The 16,427-nt window shown below is 41.4% G+C and overlaps 1 protein-coding gene across 1 annotated transcript in view; it reads right to left on the bottom strand.

The window, feature by feature from the left end:
• ETFA (electron transfer flavoprotein subunit alpha) overlaps nt 1–15,980 on the bottom strand; it is an 89,366-nt gene extending 73,386 nt beyond the window's left edge. The window contains exons 1-2 of the mRNA XM_058294583.2: nt 15,823–15,980; nt 1,207–1,353 (exon numbers count right to left, since the gene is read on the bottom strand). Of these exons, the coding sequence (XP_058150566.1) occupies nt 1,207–1,353; nt 15,823–15,861 (186 nt within the window). The 5' untranslated portion in view covers nt 15,862–15,980. The remainder of the gene's footprint in view (nt 1–1,206; nt 1,354–15,822) is intronic.
• Nucleotides 15,981–16,427: the final 447 nt, after the last annotated feature.

The following is a 16,427-nucleotide window of genomic DNA, read 5'->3' as shown; positions in this document are numbered from 1 at the left end:
AAGCTAGAGGAAAACAATATAATATCGAACCAGCTGGGTTTTTAAGAGAGTTTCTTTATTCAAGTAGTGATTATTTTTATTTAAGGTAGAATGTAACCTGATAATAATACCGTAACTGTGGAGAGAAGATGATTTCTGTTTTGGTTTACCTTTAAATTATGTAAATAAAATATCATTGTAAATATTTTTAACTGATACTAGAATAATTATTTAAAATCACAGCAGGAAAAAAAAGCTAGAACTTGTATATCTGAAATTAGGGCAACTGAAAAAAGTAGCTTAGCTATATTATCATATATTATGGTTTATATAATGATATATTGCTAGCAGAATTCAGGTAAAGAAATACATATAACTTAACTAACCTTAACCTGCCCAAATCTATTCTTTTATAATATCAATTTCACTTAGAAAATTATAGAGAAGTCACACTAACTTTCTGAACCTGGAATATCACCTGCTCTGCATTAAAGCCAAATAAATAAATATAAACAAATAAGTAAATAAATAAAAACCTGTAGAAAGAACTCTCTTTTGAGATTTATCCCTCTGAGCTCCAAGTTCCCAACTATTAACATATATTCAGCAGCTCCTGCACACTATAAGGGACATTAACAGCTTAAGTGCAAACTTAACTGAAGACGGTTCCAACTACACCACAGTCCAGTGAAACACACAATACAAACCACATAGCACCTTCCCGGGAGTTAGTTTACAAAGCTGTCATTGCCTTACTTCAAAAGGAAAAAAAGAGTATCTTTTAGCACCAGTCTTATTTTGAAAAGAATAATACTTGTATTTTAATTCTTAAAGCAATTTAAAATTAACACCCATGATTCTTGTCCAGATTTACCACTTCCAGGAATTAAAAGCAATTAGCAAGTATATTTATCAATACAAAAAAGGGACTGGATATTAACTTCTAAGGGGACGGAAATATTATAATTCTACATCATATCTGATGGCACATCATGGTGCCAGTGGAACTAAATCAAGTATTCTCCTTCATTTCAAAAGGTAAAATGCTTGGTAAACAAACCTTTTAGTACCTTTTTCACACATAGTAATGGTTGTGACACTGGCCATTTAATGAGGATTAGAGCCCAGTTTGGGTTACAGTCTTCAGCATAATTCTCTGTTGCCATTTTTTTCCCTGTCTCTTGATGGAGATTATATTTGCTATGGCTGACCTTAAAAATTTCTCACCTTGTCACATTTAGTTCCAGCTACTAAGCAGGACACTTCACCTCCAAGACATTTGGCGGCAGTGATGGTGTTTAAAGTTATGGGTGCTAGAGTATCATTTGCATGCTCAGCTATTACCAGGGTACTCTGAAATCGAAGCAATGAAGCCTAAAAAGAGAGAAAAAAGGAAAAGAATGTTATCATACAAATAGATCTTTTTCACTCTAGTTGTTAAGGATGTGTGCTTTATTTTTTTTTTTCCCCCCAAATTTTTTTTTTATTGACTTTGTAATAATATTACATTAAAAATATATATGTGAGGTCCCATTCAACCCCACCCCCCCACCCCCCCCCTCCCCCCCCAACAACACTCGTTCCCATCATCATGACACATCCATTGGATTTGGTAAGTACATCTTTGGGCACCTCTGCACCTCATAGTCAATGGTCCACATCATGGCCCATACTCTCCTCCATTCCATCCAGTGGGCCCTGTGAGGATCCACGATGTCCGGTGATCACCCCCGAGGTGCCATCCAGGGCAGCTCCACGTCCCAAATACGCCCCCACCTCTCATCTCTTCCTGCCCTTCCCCATACCCATCGTCCACCATGTCCACTTTTCCCAATCCAATGCCACCTCTTCTATGTGGACATTGGATTGGTTGTGTCCATTGCACCTCTATGTCAAGAGGAGGCTCAGATTCCACATGGATGCTGGCTGCCATCCTCCCATTTTCAGTTGTAATCACTCTAGGCTCCATGGTGTGGTGATTGTCCTTCTTCAACTCCATCTTAGCTGAGTGTGGTAAGTCCAATAAATCAGATTGTAGGTGCTGGAGTCTGTTGAGGCTCAGGACCTGGCTATCACATTATCAGTCCAGAGATTCAAATCCCCTAACTATATCTTAAACCCCAACGTTAACTGCACCTCCAGCAGATTAATATGAAAGTCTTATGAAGGGAGGATGTGTGCTTTAAAGAAAACCCTTGTGGGAAGAGGATGTGGCTCAACGGATAGAACTTCCACCTACCACATGGGAGGTCCACAGTTCAAACCCAGGGCTCTTGACCCATGTGATGAGCTGGCCCACGCACAGTGCTGATGTGTGCAAGGAGTGCCCTGCTACGCAGGGGTGTCCCCTGGCGTAGGGGAGCCCCATGCGCAAGGAGTGCGCCCCATAAGAAGAGCTGCCAAACACGAAAAAAGTGCAGCCTGCCCAGGAATGGCGCCACACACACGAAGAGCTGACACAGCAAGATGACGCAACAAAAAGAGACACAGATTCCCAGCATTGCTGACAAAGAAAACTGTTGTGTAAACAATACTCAAGTTTTATAAATATATTTATAAATACTTCCTCAATAGCAAAAATTGGGCTATTTGTGCTTATTTTATTGCTAATATTCTCAACTAATAAAATTGGAAAACACTAGTTTTCCATTAGAAAAAAATTTAAATTATTTCAAAACAAGTTTCTCACTAAGTTATGCCCAATGAAAGACTATTAAATGCACTTAAATGTAAAATCCTTTGACAGAACTTAATGATCAAACTAGGAATTGGTCTAAAGTCTACCACCAATCACATTCAGTTTAGACAAAACTGCTAAAGAGTACAGTTATAGCCAGCAATAATGGGTTTGAAATCAACTACTAAAACTGACTTCTATTGCTTCAGGCTATGCATTCAATATCAAAATAACTGATAATGGACATCTGTTTATCTTTAAACTTTTTAATTGGGAATAATTTCAAACTTACAAGACAGTTGTAAAAATAAGAGAAAACCCACACAGAGTATTCCAACATACCCCCACCCCTAAATACCCAGATCCACCAATTTAAACATTTTACATTTGCAGTTTCCTTCCTTCCTCTCCTCCTCCCTTCTTCCCTTCCTCCTTCCCTCCCTCCCTCCCTATCTTCTGAACATTTCAGAGTAGGAGTAAGAAATGTTATGTCTTTCTCATGTAACATGAAGTCTTCAAGGTTCCTCTATATATGCCATGTATCAGAACTTCATTCCTTTTTAAGGCTGGGTAATATTCCATTGCATGCCTATGTAACATTTTGTTTATCCATTCACCTACTGATGGGCATTTGGGTTGTTTCCACCTTTTGGCTATTGTGAATAATGCTGCTTTGAACACTGGTGTACAAATATCTGTCCAAGGCTCTGCTCTCAACTTTTTGGGTATACACCTAAAAGTGGAATTGCCTGGTAATACAGTAGTTCTTTTTGAGGAACTACCAAGCTGTTTACCACAGCAGTTGCGCTACTTTACATTCTCAACCAACAATGTACAAGGTTTCCTATTTCTCCACATCTTCACCAACACTTGTTATTTTCCTGGAAATCTGTGTTTAAAATATAACACTAAACAGCAATTTTGCTAGGATTTCCACTGCTCATATAGGCTTCTGAATTAAAAATAAAAAAGCTTGCAGATAAAACCTAGGAACCAGCCAATATCCTGAATGGTGGCTATATTCGTCCTAGCTGCTAAAACAAATACCACATAATGGATTGGCTTAACAACAGGCATTGGCTTATGGTTTCAGAGGCTAGAAGGCTTGTCACCTGCCAGAGTCAGTATCTTCCAGCTGGCCAGCCATCTTTGGGGTTCTTTAGCTTTTTCTGTCACATGGCAGTGTAAATGGCGGCATCTTCTTTCGCTTCTGGGTTCCATTGATTTCCAACTTCTGGCTGTTCCCTGTAGGCAGTGGATTGAATTGTATACTCCAACTGGATGTTCTTGGTCTTGGTCCGCCTTCTGGTAGGTGTGCACCCATTGTACATAAGATCTCGTCAAGAGGTGACTTCAGTTAAGGTGTGGCCCCACTGAATCAGGTTGGTCTTTAATCCAGTTAATGATTGGGCAGAATGAAAGCCAAACAGAGAAGCCAGGGGAGGTCACCATGTGCACTGCCATGTGATGAAAAGCCAAGGACCAAGGATGTCCAGCAGCTAGCCCCAGAATGTCACAGTCTTTGGGAAGAAAGCATCACTTCGTTGTTGTTTTTTTTTAAAGATTTATTTATTTCTCCCCCCTTCCCCCCCACCTCAGTTGTCTGTTCTCTGTCTATTTGCTGCGTCTTCTTCTTTGTCCACTTCTGTTGTTATCAGCAGCACAGGAATCTGTATTTCTTTTTGTTGTGTCATCTTGTTGTGTCAGCTCTCCATGTGTGCGGCGCCATTCCTGGGCAGGCTGCACTTTCTTTCGCGCTGGGCAGCTCTCCTTACGGGGTGCACTCTTTGCGCATAGGGCTCCCCTACACGGGGGGCACCCTTGCGCAGCATTCCTTGTGTGTGTCAGCACTGCACGTGGGCCAGCTGCACACAGGTCAAGGAGGCCCAGAGTTTGAACCGCTGACCTCCCATGTGGTAGACGGACGCCCTAAGCACTGGGCCAAGTCCGCTTCCCAGCATCACTTCATTGATGCATCAATTTTGGACTTCTCCTGGCCTCAAAACTGTGAGGCAATAAAGTCTTATTGTTTAAACCAATCCATTGTATACTATTTGTTTTAGCAGCTAGGAAACTAAAGCACTGTGGCCCTTTCTGTGTCCAATTTCCTTTGCTTATAAGGACTTCAGCCATATTAAATTAAGGCCTACCCTCATTCAGTTTGGGTATACCTTAACTAATAACATTTCAAGGTCCTTTTTATTAGTACACATAGGTTAGTTCACTCAACACTAGAGGTTGAGAACTGAACATGCCTTTTGTGGGGGACGTGATTTATTCCCCAGCAGTGGCCTTATCTACTGCAGACTATCAAGAGAGCAGTAACAGTTTGTGATCATTTGGAATAATTTCAAACATCAGCAACAAAAAGATGAACCATAATGATCCCTGCACTCAGATTTTACAGGAAATAAGACTTATTCACATATTAACAACTACTACAAAAGATAGAACAGTTTCAAATAATGAAGAATCAAGAAGTATAGAGAAAAATAAGATTGAGAGGAAGGAAGTTTAGGTGTTCCCATCATAGGAAAAGGTGAGGAATGGCAACTTAGGCACAAAGAAAGATGAAAACTTTTGAACTATCCTTGAAGAAAATGGCAATGAGAAATGAGAAAGACAGGTGCTGAGGATCAAATGGCAGGGTTGTATGGCTTAACTCAATAATAATCGTTAGCTCTGGAGTTGGAATGAAAAAGCGTAGTATTAAATTCATCCAGGGTTAGAAATTTACAAGGAGGGTATGAATGGAGGGAAACCAAACATGGGACTATAATGCTGTATTCACAACTAATAGGCATTTTTTACAAAGCACATGGTTTCTCATTTACTGTATTGTAAATATCAATTATCTTTAATATTGTTCACCTTTCTATTGGTATAGTATGTGGCATATCAGTTTAATCAGTCTCTGTAGACATTGGGTTATTAGCAATTTTTTTTATTATTAACCACTGTAGTAGTTTGATATAGTTATGAATTCCAAAAATAGATATTGGATTATGTTTGTAAAATGGTCTGAATCTGGGCATGATTAAGTTATGATTAGGGCTTTGATTGGGCCCCTTGGTTGAGGGCTCACAGATAAAAGGCATAACAACGAGAAGCGTACTTGGCCCAATGGATAGGGCATCCGCCTACCACATGGGAGGTCCACAGTTCAAACCCCGGACCTCCTTGACCCATGTGGAGCTGGCCCATGCTCAGTGCTGATACGCACAAGGAATGCCATGCCACGCAGGGCTGTCCCCTGCGTAGGGGAGCCCCACGTGCAAGCAGTGCACCCCTTAAGGAGAGCCGCCCAGCGCGAAAGTGCAGCCTGCCCAAGAATGGCACCGCACACACAGAGAGCTGACACAACAAGATGACGCAACAAAAAGAAACACAGGGGAAACGGACTTTGGCCCAGTGGTTAGGGCGTCCGTCTACCACATGGGAGGTCCGCGGTTCAAGCCCTGGGCCTCCTTGACCCGTGTGGAGCTGGCCCATGCGCAGTGCTGATGCGCGCAAGGAGTGCCGTGCTACACAGGGGTGTCCCCCGCGTAGGGGAGCCCCACGCGCAAGGAGTGCACCCATAAGGAGAGCCGCCCAGCGCGGAGGGAGCAGCCTGCCGAGGAATGGCGCTGCCCACACTTCCCGTGCCGCTGACGACAACAGAAGCGGACAAAGAAACAAGACGCAGCAAAAAGACACAGAAAACAGACAACCAGGGGAGGGGAGGGGAATTAAAGAAATAAAAATAAATCTTAAAAAAAAAAAAAAAAAAAGAAACACAGATTTCCCGTGCCGCTGATAAGGATAGAAGTGGTCACAGAAGACCACACAGCGAATGGACACAGAAAGCAGATAACTGGGGGAGGGGGGGAGTGATAAGGGGAGAGAAATAAAAAATAAATCTTAAAAAAGGCATTGCAAAGGACAGAGTTGAGGATGTTTGATGTTGGAATTTGATGCTGAAGTCTTAAGCTGGAGCCTCAGGTAGTAAGCACACAGAGGAAAGAGAAGCAAGCCCCGGTAAAAGAGAGATCATGAGCCCAGAAAGAAGCAAGCCCCAGGAAGAGAGGAAACCTGAGCCCAGAAAGAAGCCTTGGGAAGAGAGGAACCCAGGAAGCCTGAACCCTGGCAGATGTTGGCAGCCATCTTGCTCCAACATGTGGAAATAGACTTTGGTGTGGAAAATAACCTATGCTTTCTGGCCTGCTATCTGTAAGCTCCTACCCCAAATAAAAATCCTTTATAAAACTAAGCCATTTCTGGCATTTTGCATCAGCACCCCTTTGGCTGACTAATACAACCATGTTATAAACATCTTCAACAGATCAGAGTTCCTTTTAGTCCAGAAGACCCTTCTGACTGAAGTTGGCTCAAGTTTCCTCTGACTCTACTTTCATAGGAGACTAAGCCAGATTCTGCCGAACCCTCAACAAGACAGGGTACTTTCTTCACCTAAGCTACATCCCAACCTTCACTACAGTACTCTAAATCCCCTCTAATCCTGATGAACCCAATCCAGAGCTGGGGGCCAGAGACCCTAATCCCCAGGAGGCAAGTCTTTCCAAAGATAGAATGCTTCCAGAACCACACCAACCTGCGAGTAGGGAGATGGAAGGAAACCATAGGCAGGCTAAGCCAGCCAAGCAATCACTACATCGTGTATCAGTGGGTGAACATTTCTTGCCATTCCCCTCTCCTCCCTTTTCTTTACTCCAAGGGAATAAGGAACGGGGTGAAAATGAGACTTGTTGCTGCCAAATCACATACCTATTTGTGTAACTTTGTATAATTTTTTTACAGTAAAAAACGGCTAGTAAGAGAATGGGAAGTAATTAAAGGTTAGAAATTGTTATGTACATCTTTCCTTGTGACAAATTCCTAGATCAAGAGGAAAGCACATTTTAAGGCTTCTGATACTGCCTACATACTGTTCTCCAGAAAAGTTGTAGTAACTCACAATTCCTGGGATGGAATGAAAGTTCTTGCAAGGAAAGTACCATGCCTGTTCATCTTTTTATCCCCAGAGACCAACATAATATGGTTTTTTTCCAATATTCATCTGTAGAATTAATCATATGACACTCTTTTAATCAGAGAAACACAATACCTTGAAAAGGACTTTGTAATTAAGACCCAAAGGCATAATTTATTTAGACCACATTTCACAAGAATGGCCAGTAACAAACTATTTATTACCAATATATATAACACACCATATTTTTTATTATGTTTCATACATCATTTACCATAAAAATTATGAGATTTCTATCACCATTTGAAGAGTAAATCCAAGATTTGGTGGCAGAAGGCCCATATTTACTGTAAATTATAGTTCTATCATAAAATAGACTGGGTAGCTCTACCAAGGAATTGTTGAGCTTTTTAGAACTTCCAGGGGGAAACTGTATACTCTTTTCAAAAGACTGTTCAAAAAAAGAGCCATATAAAAGTAAAAAACAAATAAATATATTTAAGAACCCACTCAGTCCATCTATCTGATCAGTTTGTACTAGGTATTACACACATCAGAAAGGCTCTCTGTATTACTTTATCAATCAAATCCTTATAAATTAATGTTAAGTTTCCTTGTAACTCAATGTCCTACCTTCCATTTCTCAGACACCGCCTAGAGAGAAGCTGCAGCATTAAGGCATAGTTGTGGGGTTTAATTCAGTAATAGTAGTTGTGTGGAACCTAGAGCAGGAGAAATTGGTATCGTGGCCTTTAAAATGTTATTTCTCAATCTGGAGCTCAGTTTCCTCACCTACAAATTGAGAGAGATGAACTAGATTAGGGGTGTTCAAACTATAGAAGACTCAGGGTTCCAAGGAGGCACTTCAGAAGCCACAATGTTGGATAAAATGAAGAGTAGCCACGTGGTGCCACGAGAACAACTCTCTCTCCTGCCCAGCCTCCCCTCCCCCCTTGCTTTAACCAAATTAACCAAACTAACATTTACAGAACACTCTACTAAGTACTTATTTAATATGCAGTATCTTATTTAAAATCTATGATGTTGGTACTATTATTATCCTGACTTTACAGAATGAGCAAAATGGAGCTTAGTGGCCATTTAGTTAAGAAGGAAAGCCAGGTATGAGCCCAGATAGTCTGACCCCAGTTTGGATTCTTAATTATCACTTCACCTCAAAGCACCACCATTTTTAGCTGTTTTATATATGGGTCATTCCTCTAAAATTTTACTTAGCAGAAAGTCTCTTGCTTTAAAAAGAAAAAATTAGTGCTAGTTGAAAAAGAAGTGAAAAAAGATGGTCTCAAAAGTCTCTTTTCCAGTTTTAAAAATTCTATAACCCTAAAATCCTAAACTATTTTAAGTAAAAGAATAGTATAAAATACCACTTAAGAGTTGAAAACGGTTAGGTCCAGTGCTGAAAGTGTTTTAAAGGAACAGAAATTTCATTTTATCTTATGACCCAATGGCTCTGTATGCTCCAGGTCACACATTTAACAATAGTTATGGGAAGAAAAGGAGCCACATTCTTAAATATTTAAAGACAAGCATTGAAATACTTGATATGGTAACTGCCCAAAAAGGAATCTCAATCTCTTCAAAACAATTATTTAAAATTAAGTAATGGAGACCAGTGCCACCATAAATTCTTGGTCACCAATCTTATCTCAAAACTGCCTAGTAATGCTGCTGAGTTCCCTGTTATAGCACTCTCAATTATTCTCCAAGCAACTATTTCAAATATCCCTTCCTGATGTTTCTCAAATTTCTAACACATTCTGTCCCCTGTTCCTCACAAGGAAAATGGATGCCAGAGGAGACTGCTTGCTTCCCTTTCTGACACCCAAAATACAAACTGCCCCATTATAAGGAAGATGCTACAGGACCTTCCTCTAGGTTTGATCCCTTCATCTGGGTTCCAGATCCCATTCCTTCAAATCTTCTCAGAGACTTTCCATAATCCCTTCTTGATAATGTCTCCAACCTCTCCCTTTTTCCTTTTCTCTTCTTATCCATATTCAAACATGTTTGCGACTCTTCCAATTAAAAAAAAATCCAAAAACCAAAACCCCTAACTGACATTCCACTCCAGCTACCACCCTCTCTATTTCCTCATCTCCCAGTCACACCTCAGTTGCTTGCATTCTGGCTTCTGCCTTCACCAACTTATCAACTAACACTTTTCAGGCTTTATCTTACTTGTTTTCTGAGCAATGTTTGAAATTTTTGACTACTCCCTTCTTACCTCTTTACCACTTACATAAGAATGACTCACAAACAAATCTACATAAAATCCACATTGTGTGTATGTATATATCTATAGAGACATTATTGGTGCAAAAGGAATTGCAGTTACAGAGAGTGAATTTTAAATCGTTATAGCTAGGCTCAAACACATCTTTATTAATCAAAATTGGAACCTTACAATCAACACATTTTTGCCAACAAGAAATAAGTTTATTTCTGTAGCATAAAAATCTGTGCTGCGGGATTCGACAAACTCTTTGAAAGCATTTTCCACATCCTGCTGGTTGTGGAAGCATTTTCCCTGCAAAAAGTTGTCAAAATGCTTGAAGAAGTGGTACTCAGTTGGCGAGATGTCAGGGGAACATGGCAGATGAGGCAAAACTTCAGAGCCCAACTCGTTCAACTTTTGAAGCACTGGTTGTGTGACATGTCGTGGAGAAGAAATGGGCCCTTTCTGTTGACCAATGCTGGCTGCAGGCATTGCAGTTTTTGGTGCATCTCATTGATTGGCTGAGCATACTTCTCAGATAAAATGGTTTCACTGGGATTCAGAAAGCTGCAGCCGATCAGACCGGCAGCAGACCACCAAACAGTGACCGTGACCTTTTTTGGGTGCAAGTTTGTTTTTGGAAAGTACTTTGGAGCTTCTTAGTCCAACTACTAAGCAGGTCATCATTGGTTGTCATATAAAATCCACTTTTTATTGCACGTCACAACAATTGAGAAATGGTTTGCTGTTGTTGTTTAGAATAAGAGAAGAAGACACTTCAAAATACCAATTTTTTTGATTTTCAGTCAGCTCATGAGGCACCCACTTATCAAGCTTTTCCACCCTTCCAATTTGCTTTGAATGCCAAATGACCCTAGAAGAGTATACACTGAGTTCTTCGGCAACTTCTCATGTAATTGTAAGAGGATCAACTTCAATGATTACTCTCAATTGGCCATTGTCAACTTCTGATGGACAGCCACTACGTTCTTCATATTCAAGGCTTTTGGCTCCTTTGCAAAACTTCTTGAACCATCAGTGCACAGTATGATAGTTAGCAGTTCCTGGCCAAATGTGCTGCAGATGTTGCAAGTTGTCTCCGCTGCTTTACAAATAAGAAAATCACTCGAATTTGCTTTTTGTCTATCATTTCCGTAGTCTAAAATAAATATAAAATAAGCAGCAAGTAATAAGTCATTAGCAAAAAAACATAAAGTGAGAAATGCAAAATGCATCTTAAAGTGATATATAACATAACCACATTTAAGAATGTATTCAATATCAAATGGCAAATTTCAATGCAAAACCTCAATTTACTTTGCATCAACCTAATAATAGCGATAGCACCAGTTCAAATCTCTCTCCTAAGAGCTACATAATAGCTGTATACTCAACTGCTTAACTTACTTGCCTCATCAAACACCCTCCAACTCAGCAAATCCAAACCTTGACTCATCCCTCCCCTGTGACCCGCCCCCGCTAGCCCCTTCCCATCCTGCTTTTCCTCCAGAATTCTTTAGGGGATGTACACTCATCACTGATGGAAGTTAATAATCCCTGGAGAAAATATTTCTATCTTCACGGCTAGCAGCCGAGACATTAGCAGTCATTTACTTAGGACTTCAAAATACTTCCACACTATATAGATAGCTTCCAAAAAGTTAACAAGTGATTTTTCAATATGTATTCCATGGCTCGATAATCAAGAGTTTAGATTTGACCAGCATTCCAAGTCTGAAGTCAATAGGATTTTTTAACAGCTTTATTGAGACAGAATTTTCATATAGTACTATTCACCCATTTAAAGTATACAATTCAGTTTTTAGTATATTCATATTTGTATAATTATCATCACAATCGAATTTTAGAACATTTTTATCATCCCAAAAAGAAACCCATTAACAGTCGCTCTTTTTCCCTATTTCCTCCACTCCCATCCAGGTCTGGACAACCACTAATCTACTTTGTGTCCATGGATTTATCTGTTCTGGACAGTTCATGCAAATGGACACAGACAATATACAGTTCTCTGTGACTAGCTTCTTCCACTTAGCATAATTTTTCAAGGTCCATCCATGCTGCAGCAGGTATCAGTACATCTTTCATTTTTATTGCCAAATAGTATTCTATTATATGACTATACCATATTTTATTTATCTATTCCTTAGTTGATGGACATTTCGGTTGTTTCCATTTTGTGGCTATTATGAATAATGTGGCTATAAACATTCATGTACAAATTTTTGTGTGAACATATGTGTTCATTTCTCTTGGGTATATACCTAGAAGTGGAACTGCTTTGAGTTACATGGTAACTCTATGCTTAACATTCTGAGGAAATGCCAAATATTTGAATGACTATTTTCTTAATTCTCCCAAGAATTAACTTAAGTAGTACCTCTTTAGACACAAAGATGAGAAGTTAACTCATTACATATAGTGGATGCCTTAGGATTATATATGCTAATTATCACCTTACATTTATATCTTCCTTGTGCATGTATGTGCAGTAGTGTGCAGGAAGTTCATCAGGGAATGCTCCTGGTAACAACATCCATGACAGATCCAGAAAGCAAAGTGGCAGTGGGAGAAGTTGAACTTCAACTCTGCAATGCAGTAATAACTAGTATCTCAGCAGACCCCACAGGGAGCCCTGGAACTGGGATGGTCCTTCAGAGGTGTCCTGAATTGAAGCAAGGGGGTAGATCTTCCTTTTGACAATTGTTAAATTACTTCAGGACTACTTCAACTTGTACCACCTTACTTTATAGAATCCATATGAACTTCCAGATTGATTTTGAATAATCAAATTAACCTGACTGATGCTTTCATTTTTGTTTTGAGTTTGATCCTAGAAATAATGCATATTTTTAAAACAAAGTAATTATAGAACTACCCATATGACCTCGCAATCCTATTACTAGATATATATCTGAAAGATTTGAAAGCAGGAATTCAAAAGGATATTTACGGGAAGTGGACCTGGCCCAGTGGTTAGGGCGTCCATCTACCACATGGGAGGTCCGCGGTTCAAACCCCGGGCCTCCTTGACCCATGTGCAGCTGGCCCATGTGCAGTGCTGATGCGCACAAGGAGTGCCCTGCCACGCAGGGGTGTCCCCGCGTAGGGGAGCCCCACACGCAAGGAGTGCGCCCCGTAAGGAGAGCCGCCCAGCGCAAAAGCAAGTGCAGCCTGCCCAGGAATGGTGCCACACACAGAGAGCTGACACAACAAGATGATGCAACAAAAAGAAATACAGATTCCCGTGCCACTGACAACAACAGAAGCGGACAAAGAAGACGCAGCAAATAGACACAGAGAACAGACAACTGGGGTGGGGGGGGGGAGGGAAGAGAAAGAAAGAAAATATTTTTTTAAAAAAAGATATTTACACACTGATGCCCATAATTGCATTATTTACATTTGCCAAAAGATGGAAGAAACCCAAGTGCCCATCAACTGATAAATGGATAAACAAAATGGAACATTATTCAGTAATAAAAAGGAATGCAATTCTAATACATGTGACAACATGGATGAACCTTGAAGACATCATGTTGGGAAGCAGATGTGGCTCAAGTGATAGGGCTTCAGCCTACCATACAGGAGGACCTGGATTCAATCCTTGGGGACTCCTGGTGAAAAAGAAGAGAAAGCACGCCTGCATGACGAGCCAGTGCCCACACAAGTGAATCACGTAGCAAGATGATGACACAACAAGAGAGACGAAGGAGAGAGTCAAGGTGAAGCGCAGCAGAAACCAGGACCTGAGGTGACACAGCTAACAGGGAACCTCTCTCCACATCAGGGGTCCCCAGGATCAAATCCTAGTGAATTCTAGAGGAGAAAAAATAAGAAGAGAAGACCAAAAGAGAAAAAGATACAGAAGATCACACAGAGAATGGATACAGACAGCAAAAACAGCAGGGCTGGGGGGAGATAAATAAATATTAAAAAAAAAAAAAAAAAAGACATTATGTTGAGTGAAATAACCCAGACACAAAAGGATAACTATTGTATGATCTCACTGATATGAATTAATTAGAATAAGCAAACTCATAGTGTCAGAAGCTAGAATATAGATTGCCAGGGGACTGGGAAGGGAAAGGGAATGGGAAGTTAAGGCTTAAAATGTACAGGGTTCCTGTTTGGAATGTTGGAAATATTTTGGTAATGGATAGTGGTGATGGTAGCACAACATTCTGAGCATAATTAACAGCACTGAAATATATATATGAATGTGGTTAAAAGGGGAAATGTTATATTTTATATATATGGTAACAGAATAAAAAATTTTTTAAAAATCCATGGAACTGGGAAGCGGCTGTGGCTCAATCAGTTGGGCTCCCGTCTACCATATGGGAGGCCCAGGGTTCACATCCCAGGGCCTCCTTGTGAAGGCAGGCTCACCCACACACTGCGGAGCACCACCCAACCTGCAAGTGCCACGGAAAGCTGACTCACCAAGGTGACCCAACAAAAAAGGGAGACAAGCAAAAACACAGAAAAGCATGTAGCAAATGGACACAGAGAGCAGAGAGCATAGAAGCCCCAAGGGGGGAGGGAAAATAAAATAAATACAGACACAAAAGAACACACAGTGAATGGACACAGAGAGCAGATGGCACACAAAAAGCCACAAGGGATGGGGATTAAAAAAAAAAATCCATGGAACTGCACTATACAGTAATCCCTAAATTAAACCATGAATTACAGTTAATAGTACAATTATAAAAATGTGTTTTCATCAGTTGTAATAAATGTTACACACCAATGCAAGATGTTAATGATACGGTGGTATATGGGAATCCTGTATTTTATGCATGATTGTTCTTTGTACCCACAACTTCTTTAATAAAGGGGCGGGGGGAGCATGGTAAGTGTCTAATAAGAACACATACGATATGAACAGAATTAAAACAATGATAAACTCAAAATGAAGTGACTTTTTAATTCATATTATTACTTCATCACCCAATAACAAGTTGCAGAATACCTTAGTTTACAAAGTAAATTCATAGATATCCTTTCAGAATGTCCCCAGTCCCTCACTCAATTAATCGTACATATACACACATGCACACCCATCCCAAATACCCTATACATCCTTTCTGTAATATTTATCACACTTAAAATAATTTGCTCAATGTCTGCCTTCCTCAGTCTATTTGCACCACAAAGATCTGTCTTATTCTCCACTGGGAACTCAGTACCCACTTCTGTACCTGGCTCAAAGCTGGCATACAATCTTTAGCAACTAAATGATGTTTTCCCCCAATGATAAAAAAAAAAAAAAAAAAAAAAACCTGAAAATAAACTGTTTCTATTAATATCTCAATGATAACTTAATCATCTAAGCACTTAAAAGAGTCTCTACTAAGAAAAGTACAAAAACTAGTTGAATCACTAAAACAGATACCCTATCATGCTTTCGGGGACTTTACCTGGACTACCCGCTAGATTTAGTTCCAAAGAGTTAAAATGTGAAAGACTTCCTTTCACATACTCTTAAAAAGTGACGACCACCCCACCCCGCACTTGACAGTGAGTGGATCAGAGCAGATACAACGTGCCCAGTGGAGATGTTTAATTTCTCCAGAAATGTCGGCTTTCAGGCTGAGTCTAAGTTCTAAACTCTCCCAGGAAGGCCTCCCCGCGGCGACATTTTGCTCCCTGGGGTAAAAATTCCCTGGAGTTCTGGCTCCCGGTCCGATGTGGAGAACCAGGGTGCCCAGCAGGACAATGAATCTGGAGAGGGGCTGAAAGAGCCAGGCGGTAGGAGCGGCAGGAGCGCAGATTCATGACTCGGGGTCACCTGCCCCGACCTACTGCCCGGAGCAGGCCGAGCCCGAGCCCCAGGCCGGCCTGAACCTGTCATCACAAGGGCCGCTGACCTTCGCCGAGAACTCACTGACTGAGGCCGCTCCGTCACCGAGCTCGGTCCTCCCCGCCCGGACTCACCGCCCGCCGGAGCTGCCCGGGAACTGCCGCTCGAAACATGGTCTCCGCACCCGTGCGCCTCGGTGCACCTTCAGCCTCCCGCAGACGCGAGCTCGCCACCCGCCGGGCCAAGCCAGCCACCGCCGCGGGTCACCCTAACGCTCGCGAGACGCGCGACCGAGAGCGGGCGCCCTAAGTGCGCGTGCCCGCCTGCCCATTGGACGACCGCGCAGCCAATGGAGAAGGCGCAAAGTTGGAGCTGGGCTTGGAATTGGGGCAAGGGTGAAGTTGGCTCTGGAAGACCCCAGGCGAAGGGAGGCCGCGGAGCGGCGGAGGCAAAGCCATGGCGTTGCTAGCGACTGTGGCCCGGACTGCGTCCCAGCCCCACACAGGCAGTGTCCTTAGGTGAACTTTCCAAGTGAACTGATGGCGTCACTCTTCCGGCTTCCCAACCCTCAGGATGAAGTCCACCCCCTGACTCCATTCATTCATTCGCTCCTTCTTTAATTCACAGATATCAGTGCTGCACCTGTGGTGTGCTAAGCTGTTTTCTGGCTGAGGGGAATATAAAAAGATGCATAAGCTATTGTCCTGCCCTTGGTAACCTCACCAGACTCCGGAGGAAA

This window comes from Dasypus novemcinctus, chromosome 3 (genome assembly GCF_030445035.2).
Source record: "Dasypus novemcinctus isolate mDasNov1 chromosome 3, mDasNov1.1.hap2, whole genome shotgun sequence".
Classification (NCBI taxonomy): Eukaryota; Metazoa; Chordata; class Mammalia; order Cingulata; family Dasypodidae; genus Dasypus; species Dasypus novemcinctus.
This window is presented reverse-complemented; position numbering and strand designations above follow the sequence as displayed.